Below are 24,766 nucleotides of genomic sequence, written 5' to 3'. Positions count from 1 at the left end.
CGGTGAGTTTCACAAGTAAGAGTTTGTCTGGTGGGTTTCACAAGTAAGAGTTTGTCCGGTGAGTTTCACGAGTAAGAGATTGTCCGGTAAGTTTTAGGAGTATGAGTTGGTTTGGTGAGTTTCAAAAGTAAGAGTTACACGAGTAATGGTTTGTCTGGTGGGTTTCACGAGTAAGAGTTTGTCTGGTGGGAATCACGGGTTAGAGTTTGGTGGGTTTCACAAGTAAGAGTTTGTCTGGTAAGTTTTAGGAGTAAGAGTTTGTCTGGTGAGATTCGTACACATTGTTTCTCGAATAAACGTTTCTCTGGTGAGTTTCACGAGTAAGAATTACACGAGTAAGAGTTTCTCTAGTGGGTTTCACATGGACGAGTTTGTCTGGTGGGTTTCACGAGTAAGAGATTGTCCGGTAAGTTTTAGGAGTAAGAGTTTGTTTGGTGAGATTCGTACAAATTGTTTCTCGAATAAAAGTTTCTCTGGTGAGTTTCACGAGTAAGACTTTGTCTGGTGAGATTCACGAGTAGTGATTTGTCTGGTACTTTTCATGAGTAAGTTGGTGAATTTTCATGGTTTGGTGAATTTCAAAAGTAAGAGTTACACGAATAAGCGTTTGTCTGGTGGGTTTCACAACTAAGAGTTTCGTGAGTTTCACGAGTAAGAGTTTGTCTGGTTAGTTTTACAATTAAATGTTTGCCTGGTGAGTTTCACGAGTAAGAGTTTGTCTGGTGAGTTTCACGAGTAATGGTTTGTCTGGTAAGTTTCAAGCGTAAGAGTTTGTCTGGCGAGATTCGCACAAATTGTTTCTCGAATAAAAGTTTCTCTGGTGAGTTTCACGAGTAAGAGTTTGTCTGGCGAGTTTCACGAGTAGTGATTTGTCCGGTAAGTTTTAGGAGTATGAGTTGGTTTGGTGAGTTTCAAAAGTAAGAGTTACACGAGTAAGAGTTTGTCTGGTGAGTTTCACGAGTAAGAGTTTGTCTGGCGAGATTCGCACAAATTGTTTCTCGAATAAAAATTTATCTGGTGAGTTTCACGAGTAAAAGTTTGTCTGGTGAGTTTCACGAGTAGTTATTTGTGCGGTACGTTTCACGAGTAAGAGTTTGTCTGGTGAGTTTCATGAGTAATGGTTTGTCTGGTACGTTTTGCTAGTAAGAGTTTGTCTGGTGAGTTTCACGAGTAAGAGTTTGTCTGGTGAGTTTCACGAGTAATGGTTTGTCTGGTAAGTTCCACGAGTAAGCGTTTGTCTGGTGAGTTTCATGAGTAAGAGTTGGTCTGGTGAGTTTCACGAGTAATGGTTTGTCTGGTATGATTTGCGAGTAAGAGTTTGTCTGGTGAGGTTCACGAGTAAGAGTTTGTCTGGAGAGTTTTACAATTAAAAGGTTGTCTGGTGAGTTTCACGAGTAAGAGGTTGTCTGGTGAGTTTCACGAGTAAGAGTTTGTCTGGTGAATTTCACGTGTAATGGTTTGTCTGGTAAGTTTCAAGAGTAACAGTTGGTTTGGTGAGATTCAAAAGTAAGAGTTACACGAGTAAGAGTATCTGGTGTGTTTCACGATAAGAGTTTGTCTGGTGAGTTTCATGAGTAATGGTTTGTCTGGTAAGTTTTGCAAGTAAGAGTTTGTCTGGTGAGTTTCACGAGTAATGGTTTGTCTGGTACGTTTCACGAGTAAGAGTTTGGTGAGTTTCATGAGTAAGAGTTTGTCTGGTGAGTTTCACGAGTAATGGTTTGTCTGGTAAGTTTCACGAGTAAGAGTTTGTCTGGTGACTTTCATGAGTAAGAGTTTGTCTGGTGAGTTTCACGAGTAAGAGTTTGTCTGGTGAATTTCATGAGTAATGGTTTGTCTGGTAAGTTTCAAGAGTAACAGTTGGTTTGGTGACATTCAAAAGTAAGAGTTAGACGAGTTAGAGTGTCTGGTGTGTTTCACGAGTAAGAGTTTGTCTGGTGAGTTTCACGAGTAACGGTTTGTCCGGAAAGTTTTAGGAGTAAGAGTTGGTTTGGCGAGTTTCAAAAGTAAGAGTTACACGAGTAAGCGTCTGTCTGGTGGGTTTCACGACTAAGAGTTTGGTGAGTTTCACGTGTAAGAGTTTGTCTGGTGAGTTTCACAAGTAAGCGTTTGTCTGGTGAGTTTCACAAGTAAGCGTTTGTCTGGTGGGTTTCACAAGAGATTGTCTCGTGAATTTTAGTAGTAAGAGTTTGTCTGGTGCATTTTATGAATAACGGTTTGTTTGGTGAGGTTCACGAGCAAGAGTTTGGTGAGTTTCACGAGTAACAGTTTGTCTGGTGAGTTTTAGTAGTCAGAGTTTGTCTGGTGAGTTTCACGAGTAAACGTTTGTCTGGTGAGTTTTAGTAGTAAGAGTTTGACTGGTGAGTTTTAGTAGTAAGAGTTTGACTGGTGAGTTTCTCGAGTAAGGGTTTGGTGAGTTTCACGAGTAAGGGTTTGGTGAGTTTCACTAGTAAGAGTTTACTTGGTGAGTTTCACGCGTAAGATTTTGTCTGGTGGGTTTCACGAGTAAACGTTTGTCTGGTGAGTTTTAGTAGTAAGAGTTTGACTGGGGAGTTTCTCGAGTAAGGATTTGGTGAGTTTCACGAGTAAGGGTTTGGTGAGTTTCACGAGTAAGGGTTTACTTGGTGAGTTTCACGCGTAAGATTTTGTCTGGTGGGTTTCACGGGGAAGAGATTGTCCGGTAAGTTTTAGGAGTATGAGTTGGTTTGGTGAGTTTCAAAAGTAAGAGTTACACGAGTAAAAGTTTGTCTGGTGGGTTTCACGAGTAAACGTTTGTCTGGTGAGTTTTAGTAGTAAGAGTTTGACTGGTGAGTTTCTCGAGTAAGGGTTTGGTGAGTTTCACGAGTAAGGGTTTGGTGAGTTTCACTAGTAAGAGTTTACTTGGTGAGTTTCACGCGTAAGATTTTGTCTGGTGGGTTTCACGGGGAAGAGATTGTCCGGTAAGTTTTAGGAGTATGAGTTGGTTTGGTGAGTTTCAAAAGTAAGAGTTACACGAGTAAAAGTTTGTCTGGTGGGTTTCACGACGACGGGTTTGTCTGGTGGGTGTCACGAGTAAGAGTTTGCCGGGTGGGTTTCACGAGTAAGAGTTTGCCGGGTGGGTTTCACAAGTAGGAGTTTGGTAGGTTTCACAAGTAAGAGTTTGTCCGGTGAGTTTCACGAGTAAGAGAATGTCCGGTAAGTTTTAGGAGTATGAGTTGGTTTGGTGAGTTTCAAAAGTAAGAGTTACACGAGTAAAAGTTTGTCTGGTGGGTTTCACGACAACGGGTTTGTCTGGTGGGTGTCACGAGTAAGAGTTTGTCTGGTGGGTTTCACGGGTAAGAGTTTGTCTGGTGGGTTTCACGGGTAAGAGTTTGTCTGGTGGGTTTCACGGGTAAGAGTTTGTCTGGTGAGTTTCACAAGAGTTTGTCTGGTGAGTTTCACAAGTAAGAGTTTGTCTGGTGAGTTTTGCGAGTAAGAGATTGTCTAGTGAATTTTAGTAGTAAGAGTTTGTCTGGTGCATTTCTTGAGTAACGGTTTGTTTGGTGAGTTTCACGAGTAAGAGTTTGGTGAGTTTCACGAGTAGAAGCTTGTCTGATGAGTTTTAGTAGGAAGAGTTTGTCTGGTGAGTTTAAGGAGTAGCAGTTTGTCTGGTGGGTTTCACAAGTAACAGTTTGTCTGGTGAGTTTTAGTAGTAACAGTTTGTCTGGTGAGTTTAAGGAGTAACAGTTTGTCTGGTGGGTTTCACAAGTAACAGTTTGTCTGGTGAGTTTTAGTAGTAAGAGTTTGACTGGTGAGTTTCTCGAGTAAGGGTTTGGTGAGTTCCACCAGAAAGGGTTTGGTGAGTTTCACGAGTAAGGGTTTACCTGGTGAGTTTCACGCGTAAGAGTTTGTCTGGTGGGTTTCACAAGTAAGAGTTTGTCTGGTGGGTTTCACAAGTAAGAGTTTGTCTGGTGGGTTTCACAAGTAAGAGTTTGTCTGGTGAGTTTCACGGGTAAGAGATTGTCCGGTATGTTTTAGGAGTATGAGTTGGTTTGGTGAGTTTCAAAAGTAAGAGTTACACGAGTAAGAGTTTGTCTGGTGGGTTTCACGAGGACGAGTTTGTCCGGTGAGTTTCACGAGTAAGAGATTGTCCGGTAAGTTTTAGGAGTATGAGTTGGTTTGGTGAGTTTCAAAAGTAAGAGTTACACGAGTAAGAGTTTGTCTGGTGGGTTTCACAAGTAAGAGTTTGTCTGGTGGGTTTCACAAGTAAGAGTTTGTCTGGTGAGTTTCACAAGTAACAGTTTGTCTGGTGAGTTTTAGTAGTAAGAGTTTGACTGGTGAGTTTCTCGAGTAAGGGTTTGGTGAGTTCCACCAGAAAGGGTTTGGTGAGTTTCACGAGTAAGGGTTTACCTGGTGAGTTTCACGCGTAAGAGTTTGTCTGGTGGGTTTCACAAGTAAGAGTTTGTCTGGTGGGTTTCACAAGTAAGAGTTTGTCTGGTGGGTTTCACAAGTAAGAGTTTGTCTGGTGAGTTTCACGGGTAAGAGATTGCCCGGTATGTTTTAGGAGTATGAGTTGGTTTGGTGAGTTTCAAAAGTAAGAGTTACACGAGTAAGAGTTTGTCTGGTGGGTTTCACAAGTAAGAGTTTGTCTGGTGGGTTTCACAAGTAAGAGTTTGTCTGGTGGGTTTCACAAGTAAGAGTTTGTCTGTTGAGTTTCACGGGTAAGAGATTGCCCGGTATGTTTTAGGAGTATGAGTTGGTTTGGTGAGTTTCAAAAGTAAGAGTTACACGAGTAAGAGTTTGTCTGGTGGGTTTCACGAGTAAACGTTTGTCTGGTGAGTTTTAGTAGTAAGAGTTTGACTGGGGAGTTTCTCGAGTAAGGATTTGGTGAGTTTCACGAGTAAGGGTTTGGTGAGTTTCACGAGTAAGGGTTTACCTGGTGAGTTTCACGCGTAAGAGTTTGTCTGGTGGGTTTCACAAGTAAGAGTTTGTCTGGTGAGTTTCACGAGTAAGAGATTGTCCGGTACGTTTTAGGAGTATGAGTTGGTTTGGTGAGTTTCAAAAGTAAGAGTTACACGAGTAAAAGTTTGTCTGGTGGGTTTCTCGAGTAAGAGTTTCGTGGGTTTCACAAGTAAGAGTTTGACCGGTGAGTTTCACAAGTAAGAGTTTGTCGGTTGGGTTTCACGAGTGAGAGTTTGGTGAGTTTCACAAGTAAGAGTTTGTCGGTTGGGTTTCACGAGTAAGAGTTTGGTGGGTTTCACAAGTAAGAGTTTGTCGGGTGGGTTTCACAAGTCAGAGTTCGTCTGGTGGGTTTCACGCTTTAGAGTTTGGTGAGTTTCATGAGTAATAGTTTGGTGAGTTTCACAAGTAAGTGTTTGTTCGATGAGTTTCTCGAGTAAGGGTTTGGTGAGGTTCACGAGTCAGGGTTTGCCTGGTGAGTTTCACGCATAGGAGTTTGGTGAGTTTCAATCGTAAGAATTTTTTGGCTGAGTTTCATTAGCATGAGTTTGGTGATCATCATGAGTAAGAGTTTGTCTGTAGAGATCCACGGCAGTTTGCTAAATTTCAAGAGTAAAGGTTTTTCAGGTGAGTTTCATGAGTAAGAGTTTGGTGATTTTCAATAGCAAGAGTTTGTTGAGTTTCACGGAACGGAGTTTGTCTGGTGAGTTTCACGAGTAACATTTTGCCTGGTGAGATGTAAAGGTAGGACTTTGTGTGGTGAGTTTCCTGAGTAAGTGTTTGACGATTTTCAGAAGTAAGAGTTTGTCTGGTGATCTTAATAAGTAAGAGTTGGTCTGGTGAGTTTCAATAGTGAGATATTATCTGGTGAGTTTCAATGGTGTAACTTTGGTGAGTTTCATGAGTAAGATGACTATGTTGGGGATAGGATCAGTAAGTTTGCGGATGATACAAAGATTGGCCAGGTGGTTAACTGTGGTTGAGTGTCTTGAGTTACAGGAAGATATGGCGGATAAGTGGTAGATGTAATTTAACCCTGAATAGTGTGATGTGACACACTTTGGAAGGAGTAATTTGACAAGGAAGTATACTATGAAAGGTCTAACATTGGGAAGTTCCGAAGAACAAAGGGACCTTGGCGTGTTTGTCCATTGTTTTCTGAATGCAGAAGGCAGGTTCATAGGGTGGTGAAATGGCATATGGGAAACTTGCTTTTATCAATTGTGGTATAGATTACAAAAGCAGGGAGGTCACATTGGAGTTGTATAGAACTTTGGTGAGCCACAGCTGGAGTACTGTGTGCAGTTCTGGCCGCCACATTATAGGAAGGATGTGATTGCACTGGAGGGGGTGCAGAGAGGATTCACCAGGATGGTGACTGTGATGGAACATTTCAGTTATAAAGAGAGGTTGGATCGGCTTGGGTTGTTTTCTCTGGAGGAGAGAAGACTGAGGGGTGACCTGATTGAGGTGTACAAGATTGAGGGGCATGGACAGTGTGGATAGGGAGCAGCTGTTCTCTTTAGTTGGAGGGCCAGTTACGAGGGGGCACAAGTTCAAAGTGAGATGTAAGAGGTTTAGGGGGGAGTTAAGTAAACCGTTTCTTACCCGGAGGGTGGGGATTGTCTGGGATGCACTGCCTCGGAGGCTGGGAGAGGCGGGGTACCTCACATCCTTTAAAAAGTATCTGGATGAGTACTTGGCACGTCATAACATTCATGACTGTGAGCCAAGTGCTGGCAAGTGGGATTAGGTGGGCAGGTCAGGGCCTTTCATGCATCGGTGCAGACTCAATTGACCGAAGGGCCTCCTCTGCAATGTAGTATTCTGTGATTCTGTGAAGAGTTTGTGTGGTGTGTTTCAATAGTAAGAGTTTGCCTGGTGAGATTCCATTGTAAGAGTTTGTTTAGACGTTTCTACAGGTATGTAAAGAGAAAAAGATTAATTAAAACGAATGTAGGCTCCTTGCAGTCAGAAATGGGGGAATTGGGGCAGCATGGTGGTGCAGTGGTTAGCACTGCTGCCTCATGCCGCTGAGGACCCAGGTTTGATCCCGGCCCCAGGTCACTGCCCGTGTGGAGTTTGCACATTCTCCCCTGTCTGCGTGCATCTCACCCCCACAACCCAAAGATGTGCAGGGGAGGTGGATTGGCCACGCTAAATTGCCCCTTAGTTGGGAAAAAAAGAATTGGGTACTCTAAATTTTTTTTTTTAAAGAAACGGGGGAATTAATATCAGGGAGCAAAGGTGGCATTTCTGCCTCACAGCTCCAGGGTCCCAGGTTCAATTCTGGCCTCGGGTGACTGTCTATGTGGAGTTTGTACTTTCTCCCCGTGTCTGCGTGGGTTTCCTCCGGGTGCTCCGGTTTCCTCCCACAGTCCAAAGATGTGCAGGTTAAGTGGATTGGCCATGACAAATTGCCCTTAGTGACCAAAGAGGTTAGGTGGGGTTACTGGGTTATGGAGATGGGGTGGAGGCGTGGGCTTAAGGTGAGGTGCTCTTTCCAGGGGCCGGTGCCAACTCGATGGGCCAAATGGCCTCTTTCTGCACTGTAATTTCTCTGATTCTATGAAATGGCTGAGGAACTTTCGTAAGGGCCACGAAGAATCCAGCATGAGTTTTAAGGATACAAAGTAATAACATTTATTTACAATAACATATATATATATATATATATATATATATATAACAGCAGCAGCAACTTCCCTTGCTGCACACTCCTTCCTGCTGGTTCCAAACTGGCCAGCTTTATTTATACTTTGAGTTTACTAGTGGTTTCTCCGCCCCCCTCATTGGGGAAGCTCATACTCCCACAGGATTGTGGGATTGTCATTAGTCCCCAGCCAATGGTAAGCAGGCAGGTTATAACAGGAACTAAATTTGTACTTTGCTTCTGTCTTCACAAAGGACAACATGAATAATGTACCGGAAGTTCTGAGAAGCACAATTTTCAGTGAGGAGCTGAAGGAAATTAGGGCAGTAGAGAAATGGTTTTAGAACATAGAACGATACAGCGCAGTACAGGCCCTTCGGCCCACGATGTTGCACCGAAACAAAAGCCATCTAACCTACACTATGCCATTATCATCCATATGTTTATCCAATAAACTTTTAAATGCCCTCAATGTTGGCGAGTTCACTACTGTAGCAGGTAGGGCATTCCACGGCCTCACTACTCTTTGCATAAAGAACCTACCTCTGACCTCTGTCCTATATCTATTACCCCTCAGTTTAAAGCTATGTCCCCTCGTGCCAGCCATTTCCATCCGCGGGAGAAGGCTCTCACTGTCCACCCTATCTAACCCCCTGATCATTTTGTATGCCTCTATTAAGTCTCCTCTTAACCTTCTTCTCTCCAACGAAAACAACCTCAAGTCCATTAGCCTTTCCTCATAAGATTTTCCCTACATACCAGGCAACATCCTGGTAAACCTCCTCTGCACCCGCTCCAAAGCCTCCACGTCCTTCCTATAATGCGGTGACCAGAACTGTACGCAATACTCCAAATGCGGCCGTACCAGAGTTTTGTACAGCTGCAACATGATCTCCTGACTCCGGAACTCAATCCCTCTACCAATAAAGGCCAACACTCCATAGGCCTTCTTCACAACCCTATCAACCTGGGTAGCAACTTTCAGGGATCTATGTGCATGGACACCTAGATCCCTCTGTTCATCCACACTTCCAAGAACTTTACCATTAGCCAAATATTCCGCATTCCTGTTATTCCTTCCAAAGTGAATCACCTCACACTTCTCTACATTAAACTCCATTTGCCACCTCTCAGCCCAGCTCTGCAGCTTATCTACGTCCCTCTGTAACCTGCTACATCCTTCCACACTGTCGACAACACCACCGACTTTAGTGTCGTCTGCAAATTTACTCACCCACCCTTCTGCGCCCTCCTCTAGGTCATTGATAAAAATGACAAACAGCAACGGCCCCAGAACAGATCCTTGTGGTACGCCACTTGTAACTGAACTCCATTCTGAACATTTCCCATCAACCACCACCCTCTGTCTTCTTTCAGTTTTGGGGCAATTAATGGGATTGAAGGCAGACAAATCTCCAGGGCCTGATAATCCTCATGCCAGAGTACTTAGGAAGTGGCCCTAGATTGGCAGGTAGAGACTAGTGGGGTACTGCAGGGATCTGTTCTAGGACCCGAAATGTTCACATTATATATTAATGATTTGGACGAGGGAACTAAATATATTATCTCCAAATTTGCAGATGATACAAAGTTGGATGGGAGGGTGAGCTGTGAGGAGGATGCAGAGATGCTTCATCGGGATTCGGACAGGCCCACCCATATCCCTAACCCCTCCCCACCACTTTCCCCAACTCACCCCCCACCCGTATCCCCAACCCATCCCCCACCCGTATCCCCAACCCCTCCCCAACCGTATCCCCAACACCTCCTCAACCGTCTCCCCAACCCCTCCCCAACCGTATCCCCAACCGCTCCCCCACCGCTATCCCCAACCCCTCCCCCACCGCTATCCCCAACCCCTCCCCCACCGCTATCCCCAACCCATCCCCCACCCCTATCCCCAACCCCTCCCCACCCGTATCCCCAACCCACCCCCCACCTGTATACCCAACCCCTCCCCAACCGAATCCCCAACCCCTCCTCAACCGTATCCCCAACCCATCCCCCACCCGTCTCCCCACCCGTATCCCCAACCCCTCCCCACCGCTATCCCCAAACCCTCCCCACCCGTATCCCTAACCCCTCCCCACCACTATCCCCAACTCACCCCCCACCCATATCCCCAACCCACCCCCCACCCGTAACCCCAACCCAACCCCCACCCGTATCCCCAACCCACCCCCCACGCGTATCCCCAACCCCTCCCCACTGCTATCCACAAACCCTCCCCACCCGTATCCCTAACCCCTCCCCACCGCTATCCCCAACTCACCCCCCACCCGTATCCCCAACCCACCCCCCACCCGAGTCCCCAACCCCTCCCCCACGCTATCCCCAACCCCTCCCACCCCCGTATCCCCAACCCATCCCCACACCCGTATCCCCAACCCCTCCCCACCCGTATCCCCAACCTACCCCCCACCGGTATCCCCAACCCCTCCCCACCCGTATCCCCAACCCCTCCCCCACCCGTATCCCCAACCCCTCCCCCACCGCTATCCCCAACCCAACCCCCCACCCGTATCCCCAACGCCTCCCACCGCTATCCCCAAACCCTCCCCACCCGTATCCCCAACCCCTCCCCCACCGCTATCCCCAACCCAACCCCCACCCGTATCCCCAACCCATCCGCACCCGTATCCCCAACCCATACCCCACCCGTATTCCCAACCTCTCCCCAACCGTATCCCCACCCCACCCCCCACCCATATCCCCAACCCCTCCCTAACCGTATCCCCAACCCCTCCCCAACCGTATCCCCAACCCCTCCCTAACCGTATCCCAAACCCATCCCCCACCCGTATCCCCAACCCCTCCCCAACCGTATCCCCAACCCCTCCCCACCCGTATCCCCAACCCCTCCCCAACCGTATCCCCAACCCCTCCCCCACCCGTATCCCCAACCCCTCCCCAACCGTATCCCCAACACCTCCTCAACCGTATCCCCAACCCCTCCCCAACCGTATCCCCAACCGCTCCCCCACAGCTATCCCTAACCCCATTATTTCCAGTTGCAGCTTCTAACTCCAGCGATGTCTGATATCTATCCCCCCATCCCAAATACCGCCTACTTCAAACTCTGAAAACTCACCCCACTTCACTGCTGCCTCAGCTTCTCTGCTCTCATTTAAGCTTCTTTCACCTCCAGACTATCCCAATGCTTCCCTGGCAGCTCTCCCACTTTCCCCTCTCTGTAAACCTCAGATTATCCAAAGCTCCGCTGTCAGTGTCTTAACTCGCACCAAGCCCATTACCCTTCACCCTGCGCTCGTTCGCCTACATTCATTCCCAGTCGAGCCACATCTTGATTTTAAATTCTCATCCTTGGTTTCAAATCCCTCCCTGGCCTCGCCCCTCCCTAATCTCTGGGTTCACCTCCAGCCGCTCGTCCCTCTCAGATAGCTACACTCATAGAATCATAGAATCATAGAAGTTTACAGCATGGAAACAGGCCCTTCGGCCCAACCAGTCCATGCCGCCCAGTTTTTACCATTAAGCTAGTCCCAGTTGCCCGCACTTGGCCCATAACCCTCTATACCCATCTTACCCATGTAACTATCTAAATGCTTTTTAAAAGACACAATTGTACCCGCCTCTACTACTACCTCTGGCAGCCCATTCCAGACACTCACTACCCTCTGAGTGAAGAAATTGCCCCTCTGGGCCCTTCTGAATCTCTCCCCTCTCACCTTAAACCTATGCCCTCTAGTTTTAGACTCCCCTACCTTTGGGAAAAGATGTTGACTATCTACCTTATCTATGCCCCTCATTATTTTATAGACCTCTATAAGATCACCCCTAAGCCTCCTACGCTCCAGGGAAAAAAGTCCCAGTCTATCCAGCCTCTCCTTATAACTCAAACCATCGAGTCCCGGCAACATCCTAGTAAATCTTTTCTGCACTCTTTCTAGTTTAATAATATCCTTTCTACAATAGGGTGACCAGAACTGCACACAGTATTCCAAGTGTGGCCGTACCAATGTCTTGTACAACTTCAACAAGACGTCCCAACTCCTGTATTCAATGTTCTGACCAATGAAACCAAGCATGCCGAATGCCTTCTTCACCACCCTGTCCACCTGCGACTCCACCTTCAAGGAGCTATGAACCTCTACTCCTAGATCTCTTTGTTCTATAACTCTCCCCAACGCCATACCATTAACTGAGTAGGTCCTGGCCTGATTCGATCTGCCAAAATACATCACCTCACATTTATCTAAATTAAACTCCATCTGCCATTCGTCGGCCCACTGGCCTAATTGATCAAGATCCCGTTGCAATCCTAGATAACCTTCTTCACTATCCACTGTGCCGCCAATCTTGGTGTCATCTGCAAACTTACTAACCATGCCTCCTAAATTCTCATCCAAATCATTAATATAAATCACAAATAACAGTGGACCCAGCACCGATCCCTGAGGCACACCACTGGTCACAGGCCTCCAGTTTGAAAAACAACCCTCTACAACCACCCTCTGCCTTCTGTCGTCCAGCCAATTTTGAATCCAATTGGCAACCTCACCCTGGATCCCGTGAGCTTTAACATTCTGCAACAACCTACCATGCGGTACCTTGTCAAAGGCTTTGCTAAAGTCCATGTAGACAACGTCTACTGCACTGCCCTCATCTACCTTCTTGGTCACCCCCTCAAAAAACTCAATCAAATTTGTGAGACATGATTTTCCACGCACAAAGCCATGCTGACTGCCCCGAATCAGTCCTTGCCTCTCTAAATGCTTGTAGATCCTGTCTCTCAGAATACCTTCTAGCAACTTACCTACTACAGACGTTAGGCTCACCGGTCTGTAGTTCCCAGGCTTTTCCCTGCTGCCCTTCTTAAACAAGGGCACAACATTCGCCACTCTCCAATCTTCAGGCACCTCACCTGTGGCTGCCATGTGGGCGAGGATGTCATCAATGCCAGCCTGAAGATCCACATGGGAGGATGTTGTGGTGTAAACCCTTTGAATGAGGTTCAGCTACTTGCAGGCGTGCGCACCTAGTAGGGATGCCCTTCTCTGTCTCTCTCTCTGTCCTTTCTCTCTCTCTCTCTCTCTGTCTTTCTCTCTCTGTCTTTCTCTCTCTGTCTTTCTCTCTCTCTCTGTCTCTCTGTCCTTCTTTCGCTCTCTGTCCTTCTTTCGCTCTCTGTCCTTTCTCTCTCTCTGTCCTTTCTCTCTCTGTCCTTTCTCTCTCTACTCCTTTAACTCTGGCCTCCTGAGCATCCCCGATTTGAAACGCTCCGCCTTTGGTGGCCGTGCACTCAGCTGCCCGGATCCCAAGCTCTGGAATTCCATCCCTAAACCTGCCAGTCTTGCTACCTCGCTTCCCTTCTCCCAGTACGAAGTCTTACGACACCAGGTTAAAGTCCAACAGGTTTGTTTCGATGTCACTAGCTTTCGGAGCGCTGCTCCTTCCTCAGGTGAATGAAGAGGTATGTTCCAGAAACACATATATAGACAAATTCAAAGATGCCAAACAATGCTTGGAATGCGACCATTAGCAGGTGCTTAAATCTTTACAGATCCAGAGATGGGGTGACCCCAGGTTAAAGAGGTGTGAATTGCATCAAGCCAGGACAGTTGGTAGGATTTCGCAGGCCAGATGGTGGGGGATGAATGTAATGCGACATGAATCCCAGGTCCCGGTTGAGGCCGCACTCATGTGTGCGGAACTTGGCTATCGCGCCAAGAACGGACATCGCGCAACAATCACCAGGCAGGAATGTTCCCTTCCAGTCGGGGAACACTTCAGCAGTCAAGGGCATTCAGCCTCTGATCTCCGGGTAAGCGTTCTCCAAGGCGGCCTTCAGGACGCGCGACAACGCAGAATCGCCGAGCAGAAACTTATAGCCAAGTTCCGCACACATGAGTGCGGCCTCAACCGGGACCTGGGATTCATGTCGCATTACATTCATCCCCCACCATCTGGCCTGCGAAATCCTACCAACTGTCCTGGCTTGATGCAATTCACACCTCTTTAACCTGGGGTTACCCCATCTCTGGATCTGTAAAGATTTAATCACCTGCTAATGGTCGCATTCCTAGCATTGTTTGGCATCTTTGAATTTGTCTATATATGTGTTTCTGGAACATACCTCTTCATTCACCTGAGGAAGGAGCAGCGCTCCGAAAGCTAGTGACATCGAAACAAACCTGTTGGACTTTAACCTGCTGTTGTAAAACTTCTTACTGTGCTCACCCCAGTCCAACGCCGGCATCTCCACATCATCCCTTCTCCCAGACACTCCTTAAAACCTGGATCGTTGACCAAGCTTTTGATCTATTTCCTCATGTGACTTGGTGTTTATACTCTGCTTTGTAATACTCGACCAGCTGGGATGGTTCATCATTTAGCACAGTGGGCTAAACAGCTGGCTTGTAATGCAGAACAAGGCCAGCAGCGCGGGTTCAATTCCCGTACCGGCCTCCCCGAACAGGCGCCTGAATGTGGTGACTAGGGGCTTTTCACAGTAACTTCATTGAAGCCTACGTATGACAATAACCAATTATAATTATAATTATGTTAAAGATACTATTGTTGTTGAAGGGCAGCGTTTATTTCTCATGTGAAACTGCACGGTAGCACAGTGGTTAGCACAGTTGCTTCGCAGCGCCAGGGTCCAAGGTTCGATTCCCGGCTTGGATCACTGTCTGTGCGGAGTCTGCACGTTCTCCCCGTGTCTGCGTGGGTTTCCTCCGGGTGCTCCGGTTTCCTCCCACAGTCCAAAGATGTGCAGGTTAGGTGGATTGCCCACGATAAATAAGGTGAGTTACTGGGTTATGGAGTGGAATCGTGGGCTTAAGTCGGGTGCTCTTTCCAAGGGCCAGTGCAGACTCGATGGGCCGAATGGCCTCCTACACTGTAAGTATAACAAATGTTTAGAAGCCAGTGCCCCTTCTGTCTGAACCTACCTGAGTTGATGTTGAATGAAGATCAATGTCGCAGAGAATGTCAGTGTTTATTGTGTGAGGGGCTGGATTAACATTTGAAACAATGGGTGGGATTTTCCGTCGTTCCCCCCCCCCCCCATTGGCGTGATTCACGGTGGCGGAGAATTCCACCCTTGGATGGCGGCAGGATCTTCTGATTCTGTCCCCGCCCCACGGTAGAAATCCCGATGGCAAGAAAGACCGGGAAACTGTGGGCAGAGAGTGAGAGAGCCGCTTTCTCCCAGCGACTGAGCTGCTTGTGGTGAATGGGATGTTGGAGGGAGCATGGTGGGAGGGTTGCTGCCAGACAGTGTGAGGAGACTGATGCTCAGCAGGCACTGAACCACACTAATCCTGCTTCTAATCTTTCTTCCTGAAGGGTCACAATGAGCGAGACTGTCAGCTGAAGGGGAAGAAGTAAATTGTGCAGCCCTGTATCCCGGGACAGTGCCTATCCACCATGGGAGATGGAGAGAAACCGACCATTGAGAAATCCCACCTGCTGTTTGATACCTTCATTCAGGCGACAACATGTAAAGGCACCTTCAAAGGCTTTCAAGACCTGTGTGAGATTCTGGGCATCTGCAAAGTCAACTTTCCCAGCTTTTACCCCAAGCTTAAATCCAAACTCAATTACTGGAAAGCAAAAGCACTCTTCTCAAAATTGGACAAACGTGCAAGTCACAAGGACTACAAGAAGAACATCGCCTGTGCCAATACAAAGGTAAAACTGGAGCTCCCTTCACATCCTCCAAACACAGCAACTTAGAAGGCCCCTTGACCCCCTTGTACCATTACTGGATTTTTGTACCAGGCATGCTTGGCAAACATTCAACTATGGCCAATACGTAAATTGAGCTTCTGACCACCATATTGACAAATGTATGAACTCATCGCAGGTCAGCATAACATTACTATTCCAGGTTCTGTCCCAGAGAGCATCTACAGGATAGGAGGTTGGGATATTAAAGGGTTCGGGTACAAATGGGGGCATGTGTGATGAGACTGGATGGGATATTATAGGATGCGGGATGTGAAGGAGAGAGTGGAATTAGACTGGGTGGGATATTAAAGGTGTCCAGGGACTGAGGGGAGGGTCGGTTTAGACTGGGTGGGATATTAAAGAGTGCAGGGTGTGGGGGAGAGGGTGGAATTAGAGGGTGGGGTATTAAAGAGTGCAGGGTGTGGGGGAGAGAGTGGAATTATAGGGTGGGATATTAAAGGGTGCGGAGACTGAGGGGAGGGTGGGTTCAGACTGGGTGGGATAGTAAAGAGTGCAGGGTGTGGGGGAGAGAGTGGAATTAGAGGATGCGATATTAAAGGGTGCGGAGACTGAGGGGAGGGTGGGTTCAGACTGGGTGGGATAGTAAAGGGTGCAGGGTGTGGGAGAGAGAATGGGACTAGGCTGGGTGTGAAGTTAAAGGTTCTCAGCACAATAAGATCAACATTTATGTGGCACATTATCGGATTTCTTTTGCAATTCCAAATGCACTCCACTAACTAGTTCCTTTTTCGACCCTGCTTACTGTGTCTTCAAACAATTCCGTTATACCGACTATTTTTACTGCTTGTACACTGGAATCTGTCCAGTCTGATTGTACATTGGAATCTGTGTAGTATGATTGTACACTGGAATCTGTCCAGTCTGATTGTACACTGGAATCTGTCCAGTCTGATTGTACACTGGAATCTGTCCAGTCTGTTTGTACACTGGAATCTGTCCAGTCTGATTATACACTGGAATCTGTCCAGTCTGATTGTACACTGGAATCTGTCCAGTCTGTTTGTACACTGGAATCTGTCCAGTCTGTTTGTACACTGGAATCTGTCCAGTCTGATTGTACACTGGAATCTGTCCAGTCTGTTTGTACCAAGGGCCGGTGCAGACCCGATGGGCCGAATGGCCTCCTTCTGCACTGTAAGTATATGATGCCATGAAACAAATGTTTAGAGGCCAGTGCCCCTTCTGTATGAACCTTTCTGAGTTGATGTTGAATGAGGATCAATGTCGCAGAGACTGGAATCAGTCTGATTGTACACTGGAATCTATCCAGTCCGTTTGTACACTGGAATCTGTCCAGTCTGATTGTTCACTGGAATCTGTCCAGCCTGTTTGTACACTGGAATCTGTCCAGTCTGATTGTTCACTGGAATCTGTACAGTCTGATTGTACACTGGAATCTGTACAGTCTGATTGTACACTGGAATCTGTCCAGTCTGATTGTACACTGGAATCTGTCCAGTCTGATTGTACACTGGAATCTGGACAGTCTCATTGTACACTGGACTTTGTGCAGTCTGATTGTACACTGGAATCTGTCCAGTCTGATTGTACACTGAAATCTGTCCAGTCTGTTTGTACATTGGAATCTGTCCAGTCTGTTTGTACCAAGGGCCGGTGCACACCCGATGGGCCGAATTGCCTCCTTCTGCACTGTAAGTATATGATTCCATGAAACAAATGTTTAGAGGCCAGTGCCCCTTCTATATGAACCTTTCTGAGTTGATGTTGAATGAAGATCAATGTCGCAGAGACTGGAATCAGTCTGATTGTACACTGGAATCTATCCAGTCCGTTTGTACACTGGAATCTGTCCAGTCTGATTGTACACTGGAATCTATCCAATCTGTTTGTACACTGGAATCTGTCCAGTCTGATTATACATGAAATCTATCCAGTCTGATTGTACACTGGAATCTGTCCAATCTGATTGTTCACTGGAATCTATCCAGTCTGTACACTGGAATCTGTCCAGCCTGTTTGTACACTGGAATCTGTCCAGTCTGATTGTTCACTGGAATCTGTACAGTCTGATTGTTCGCTGGAATCTGTACAGTCTGATTGTACACTGGAATCTGTCCAGTCTGATTGTACACTGGAATCTGGACAGTCTCATTGTACACTGGACTTTGTGCAGTCTGATTGTACACTGGAATCTGTCCAGTCTGATTGTACACTGAAATCTGTCCAGTCTGTTTGTACATTGGAATCTGTCCAGTCTGATTATACACTGGAATCTGTCCAGTCTGATTATACATGAAATCTATCCAGTCTGATTGTACACTGGAATCTGTCCAATCTGATTGTTCACTGGAATCTATCCAGTCTGTACACTGGAATCTGTCCAGCCTGTTTGTACACTGGAATCTGTCCAGTCTGATTGTACACTGGAATCTGTCCAGTCTGATTGTACACTGGAATCTGTCCAGTCTGTTTGTACCAAGGGCCGGTGCAGACCCGATGGGCCGAATGGCCTCCTTCTGCACTGTAAGTATATGATGCCATGAAACAAATGTTTAGAGGCCAGTGCCCCTTCTGTATGAACCTTTCTGAGTTGATGTTGAATGAAGATCAATGTCGCAGAGACTGGAATCAGTCTGATTGTACACTGGAATCTATCCAGTCCGTTTGTACACTGGAATCTGTCCAGTCTGATTGTACACTGGAATCTATCCAATCTGTTTGTACACTGGAATCTGTCCAGTCTGATTATACATGAAATCTATCCAGTCTGATTGTACACTGGAATCTGTCCAATCTGATTGTTCACTGGAATCTATCCAGTCTGTACACTGGAATCTGTCCAGCCTGTTTGTACACTGGAATCTGTCCAGTCTGATTGTTCACTGGAATCTGTACAGTCTGATTGTTCGCTGGAGTCTGTACAGTCTGATTGTACACTGGAATCTGTCCAGTCTGATTGTACACTGGAATCTGTCCAGTCTGATTGTACACTGGAATCTGGACAGTCTCATTGTACACTGGACTTTGTGCAGTCTGATTGTACACTGGAATCTGTCCAGTCTGATTGTACACTGAAATCTGTCCAGTCTGTTTGTACATTGGAATCTGTCCAGTCTGTTTGTACCAAGGGCCGGTGCACACCCGATGGGCCGAATTGCCTCCTTCTGCACTGTAAGTATATGATTCCATGAAACAAATGTTTAGAGGCCAGTGCCCCTTCTATATGAACCTTTCTGAGTTGATGTTGAATGAGGATCAATGTCGCAGAGACTGGAATCAGTCTGATTGTACACTGGAATCTATCCAGTCCGTTTGTACACTGGAATCTGTCCAGTCTGATTGTACACTGGAATCTATCCAATCTGTTTGTACACTGGAATCTGTCCAGTCTGTTTATACACTGGAATCTGTCCAGTCTGATTGTACACTGGAATCTGTCAAGTCTCATTGTACACTGGAATCTGTACTGTCTCATTGTACACTGGAATCTGTACAGTCTGATTGTACACTGGAATCTGTCCAGTCTGATTGTACACTGGACTTTGTGCAGTCTGATTGTACACTGGAATCTGTCCGGTCTGATTGTACACTGGAATCTATCCAGTCTGTACACTGGAATCTATCCAGTCCGTTTGTACACTGGAATCTGTCCAGTCTGTTTGTACATGGAATCTATCCAGTCTGATTGTACACTGGAATCTGTCCAGTCTGTTTGTACATGGAATCTATCCAGTCTGATTGTACACTGGAATCTGTCCAGTCTGTTTGTACATGGAATCTATCCAGTCTCATTGTACACTGGAATCTGTCCAATCTGATTGTTCACTGGAATCTGTACAGTCTGATTGTACACTGGAATCTGTCCAGTCTGATTGTACACTGGAATCTGTCCAGTCTGATTGTACACTGGAATCTATCCAATCTGTTTGTACACTGGAATCTGTCCAGTCTGTTTATACATGAAATTTATCCAGTCTGATTGTACACTGGAATCTGTCCAATCTGATTGTTCACTGGAATCTGTCCAGTCCGTTTGTACACTGGAATCTGTCCGACTGATTGTACACTGGAATCTGTCCAGTCTGATTGTACACTGGAATCTGTCCGACTGATTGTACACTGGAATCTGTCCAGGCTGATTGTACACTGGAATCTATCCAATCTGTTTGTACACTGGAATCTGTCCAGTCTGTTTATACATGAAATTTATCCAGTCTGATTGTACACTGGAATCTGTCCAGTCTGTTTGTACACTGGAATCTATCCAGTCTGTACACTGGAATCTGTCCAGCCTGTTTGTACACTGGAATCTGTACAGTCTCATTGTACACTGGAATCTGTCCAGTCTGATTGTACACTGGAATCTGTCCAGCCTGATTGTACACTGGAATCTGTACAGTCTCATTGTACACTGGAATCTGTCCAGTCTGATTGTACACTGGACTTTGTGCAGTCTGATTGTACACTGGAATCTGTCCAATCTGATTGTACACTGGAATCTGTCCAATCTGATTGTTCACTGGAATCTGTACAGTCTGATTGTACACTGGAATCTGTCCAGTCTGATTGTACACTGGAATCTGTCCAGTCTGATTGTACACTGGAATCTGTCCAGTCTGTTTGTACACTGGAATCTGTCCAGTCTGATTGTACACTGGAATCTGTCCGACTGATTGTACACTGGAATCTGTCCAGTCTGATTGTACACTGGAATCTGTCCAGTCTGATTGTACACTGGAATCTGTCCGACTGATTGTACACTGGAATCTGTCCAGTCTGATTGTACACTGGAATCTGTCCGACTGATTGTACACTGGAATCTGTCCAGTCTGTTTGTACACTGGAATCTGTCCAGTCTGATTGTACACTGGAATCTGTCCGACTGATTGTACACTGGAATCTGTCCAGTCTGATTGTACACTGGAATCTGTCCAGTCTGTTTGTACACTGGAATCTGTCCAGTCTGATTGTACACTGGAATCTGTCCGACTGATTGTACACTGGAATCTGTCCAGTCTGTTTGTACACTGGAATCTGTCCAGCCTGTTTGTACACTGGAATCTGTCCAGTCTGATTGTACACTGGAATCTGTCCGACTGATTGTACACTGGAATCTGTCCAGTCTGATTGTACACTGGAATCTGTCCGACTGATTGTACACTGGAATCTGTCCAGACTGATTGTACACTGGAATCTGTGCATACTGATTAGAACAAAGAACAATACAGTACAGGAATAGGCCCTTCGGCCCTCCAAGCCTGCGCCGACCATGATACCATCCTTGGCCAAAACCCTCAGCACTTCCTTGTGTATCCCTCTATACCCATCCTATCCATGTGTTTGTCAATATGCCTTTTGAACGCCGTAATTGTATCTACTTCCACAACCTCCCCTGGCAACGTGTTCCAGGCACTCACCACCCTCTGCGTAAAAGGTCTGCTTTGCACACCTCCTCTAAACTTTGCCGCACGGACCTTAAACCAATGCCCCCTGGTGACTGACCCCTCCATCCTGGGAAAGAGTGCCTGCCCATCCACTCTATCCATGCCCCTCATAATCTTGTAGACCTCTATCAGGTCACCCCTCAACCTCCATCTTTCTAATGAGAACAGCCCGAGTCTATTCAGCCTCTCCACGTAGCTAACACCCTCCAGACCAGGCAACATCCTGGTAAACCTACTCTGCACCCTCTCCAAAGCCTCCACATCCTTCTGGTAGTGTGGTGACCAGAATGGTGCGCAATATTCCATGTGCGGCCGTACCAAGGTCCTATACAACTCTAGCATGACTTGCCAGTTTTTATACTCTATGTCCAGCCCAATGAAGGCAAGCATTCCGTATGCTTTCTTGACTACCCTGTCCACTTGTGTTGCCACCTTAAAAGATCTGTGGACCTGCACGCTCAGATCTCTCTGACTTTCCATATTCCTAAGAGTTTTGCCATTTACGGTATATTTCCCCTCTATGTTAGACCTACTAAAAAGCATTACCTCAAATTTGTCCGGATTAAACTCCATTTGCCATTTCTCTGCCCAAGTCTCCAACCTATCTCTATCCTGCTGTATCCTCTGACAATCCTCAACACTATCTGCCACTCCACCAACCTTGGTGTCATCCGCGAACTTAATAATCAGACTGGCTACATTTTCCTCCAAATCATTTATGTATATTACAAACAACAGAGGCCCCAGCACAGATCCCTGTGGAACACCACTAGTCACAACCTTCCATTCAGAAAAACACCCTTCTACTGCTACCCTGTCCTGTCTGATTGTACAGTGGAATCTGTCCTGTCCGATTGTACAGTGGAATCTATCCAGTCTGATTGTACTGTGGAATTGTCCAGTCTGTTTGTACACTGGAATCAGTCCAGTCAGATTGTACAGTGGAATCGGTCTAGTCTGATTGTATAGTGGAATCTGTCCTGTCTGATTGTACACTGGAATCGGCCCATTCTGAATGTACACTGTAACCTTTCCACTCCAATTGTACACTGGAATTTGTCCAGTATGATTGTACACTGCCACCTATCCAGTCTGACTGTAGAGCCTGACTGTACACTGACATCTGTACAGTCTGATTATCCACTGGAATCTGTGTGGACTGATTGTACACTGACATCTGTACAGTCTGATTGTACACTGGAATCTGCCCAGTCTTTCTATATGCTGAAATCTGTCCAGTGCGATTGTACACTGGATTATGTCCAGTCTAATTTGTACACTGTAACCGTTCCAGTCTGTTTGTACACTGGAATCTGAATCTGCCCAGTCTTTCTATACACGGGAATCTGTCCAATCTGATTTGTACATTGAAACCTTTCCGGTCGTTTTGTACACTGGAATCTGCCCAGCCATTCTATACACTGGAATCTGTCCAGACTGCTTTGTACACTGGAATCTGTCCAGTATGTTTCTGCGCTGGAATCTGCCCAGTCTGATTGAACACTGGAATCGGCCCATTCTGAATGTACACTGTAACCTTTCCAGTCTGATTGTACACTGGAATCTGTCCAGTCCTTTTATATATTGAAACCTGCCCAGTCTGATTGGACATTTGAATATGTCCAGTCTGATTGTGCACTGAAATCTGTCCAGTCTGATTGTACACTGGAATCTGTTCAGTCTGTTTGTACACTGGAATCTGTTCAGTCTGTTTGTACACTGGAATCTACCACTCTGATTGTACACAAGAATTTGTCCAGTCTGATTGTACACTGGAATCTTCCCAGTGTTTTATACACTGGAATCTGTCCAGTCTGATTATACACTGGAATCTGTCCAGTCCGATTGTGCACCGGAAACTTTCCCGTCCGATTGTACTCTGGAATCTGCCCAGTGTTTTACACACTGAAATCTGTCCAGTCCGATTGTACACTGGAATCTGCCCAGTCCGATTGTACACTGGAACCTGTCCAGTCCGATTGCACACTGGAATCTGTCCAGTCCCATTGTACACCTGGAATCTGTCCAGTTTGATTATACTCTGGAATCTGCCCAGTGTTTTACACACTGGAATCTGTCCAGTCTGATTGTAGACTGGAATCTGCCCAGTCTGATTGTACACTGGAATCTGTCCAGTCCCATTGTACACCTGGAATCTGTCCAGTTTGACTATACTCTGGAATCTTCCCAGTGTTTTACACACTGGAATCTGTCCAGTCCGATTGTACACTGGAATCTGTCTAGTCCGATTGTACACCTGAAACTGTCCAGTCTGATTGTACACTGGAATCTGTCCAGTCTGATTATACTGTGGAATCTGCCCAGTGTTTTGTACACGGAAATCTGTCCAGTCCGATTGTACACTGGAATCTGTCCAGTCTGATTATACTGTGGAATCTGCCCAGTGTTTTGTACACGGAAATCTGTCCAGTCCGATTGTACACTGGAATCTGTCCAGTCTGTTTATTCACTGCAACCTGTCCAGTCTGATTGTACACTGGAATCTGCACAGTGTTTTATACACTGGAATCTCTCCAGTCTGATTGTACACTGGAATCTGCCCAGTGTTTCATACACTGGAATCTCTCCAGTCTGATTGTACCCTGAAACTGTCCAGTCTCCAAACCAATTGTTCATAAAGCCCAGGTTTCTGACAACCTTTGGAGCCAGACCGAAGCAACTCACAGCATAATTTTAGATCATTTTTGGAAAGTTGGTTTAGAGCAGAGAGCTGGAAGATATATCTGGATATGTAAACAACTAATATATGTGCTTTCTAATGTTTTACCCAGAATTTCTAGGTTGTCGCTGAGACATTCTAATACCATTCTACAATCCAGATTATTCCCAAATCCAATGTTCAATAAACGTTTAGCAGAGCTTTCCCATCTGATGGAATGTCTAGGTTCCTGTATGGTTTTGATCAGCTTTCCCACCTCCTGTATGTGAACAAGTTCTAATGAGAGTGTACACCCTTTACCGTGCACACTGCTCTCCCACCTGTTTCTGGCTTCCCTCGTGCCCTCTGCTCCCCGTTCTGTGAACGCAGTGATTGGGTGATGCTTAACCTAAGGTCTGGTCTCCCATCTGTGCTTTCTGAGCTGTGTCAGCTCGTTAACCATTCAGTAATGTCTCTTTCAGCACTCTCTCCTGCCACAACCCCCAGACACCCCCAAACCATGAGGTACTGTCTGCTTTAGTGTTCGTCTTGCCCTCACTAACTTCATCTTCTGTTGCTCTCTGTAGTGTCTGGTGATTGGAGCTGGTCCATGTGGCCTGCGCACAGCCATTGAGCTGGGATTCCTCGGAGCCAAAGCTATCATTGTGGAGAAACGGGACACCTTCTCCAGAAATAATGTCTTGCACTTGTGGCCGTACACAATTCAGGATCTGCGGAACCTGGGGGCCAAGAAAATCTACGGGAAATTCTGCGCTGGAGCCATTGACCATATCAGTGAGTCACAGTCCATCCATCCTATTATTGCCCTGCCTTCTGTTACACTTAATTCAGAGAAAGAAATTGTGACAGGATCACTGTGTTTCCCAGCACTCTGCTGGATTCCCTCTGTTTCTCCCAATATTATCCACTCTCCCTATATCTCCTACGTGCTCCCAAACTCTCACCATAGTTTCCTATTTACCCCATCTCTCCCCGTCCCTCTGGGCCTATCACTCCATCTCTCTCGACTCTTCCCTACTCTAATGAACACTCACCTCCTCTCCATCCCACCCGGACAGTCGTAGTCTTTCACAGACCCTCCCCTATTCTCACCATCTTTTCTCTTCTTAATGACCGTCGCTGACCCTCATAGACTCAAAGTGATCCACGCGGACTAATTCACTCTGACTCTCGCCGACACTAACTGAGCCTATCTGAAACAGTGTTAAACGTTGTCCCTGTACAAACAGTACAGGAGTAATGTTTAACACTAACAGTAGAAAACATTACTCCTGTACTAACAGTGTAAAACATTACACCTGTACTCAGTGTTAAAGATTACACCTGTACTAACAGTGTTAAACATTACTCCTGTACTCCGTGTTAAACATTCCTCCTGTACTAACAGTGATAAACATTCCT

At 46.3% G+C, this 24,766-nt stretch overlaps 1 protein-coding gene across 4 annotated transcripts in view; it reads left to right on the top strand.

The window, feature by feature from the left end:
• Positions 1 to 24,766, top strand: part of LOC140396095 (protein-methionine sulfoxide oxidase mical3a-like) — a 1,213,674-nt gene that overhangs the window by 200,859 nt on the left and 988,049 nt on the right. For all 4 annotated transcript variants that reach the window (XM_072484207.1, XM_072484206.1, XM_072484208.1 and 1 more), the window contains 2 exons: positions 14,876 to 15,220; positions 23,932 to 24,139. In XM_072484207.1, coding sequence (XP_072340308.1) covers positions 14,957 to 15,220; positions 23,932 to 24,139 — 472 coding nt within the window. In that variant the 5' untranslated portion in view covers positions 14,876 to 14,956. The remainder of the gene's footprint in view (positions 1 to 14,875; positions 15,221 to 23,931; positions 24,140 to 24,766) is intronic.

Source organism: Scyliorhinus torazame, chromosome 19 (assembly GCF_047496885.1).
Source record: "Scyliorhinus torazame isolate Kashiwa2021f chromosome 19, sScyTor2.1, whole genome shotgun sequence".
Taxonomy (NCBI): Eukaryota; Metazoa; Chordata; class Chondrichthyes; order Carcharhiniformes; family Scyliorhinidae; genus Scyliorhinus; species Scyliorhinus torazame.
This window is presented reverse-complemented; position numbering and strand designations above follow the sequence as displayed.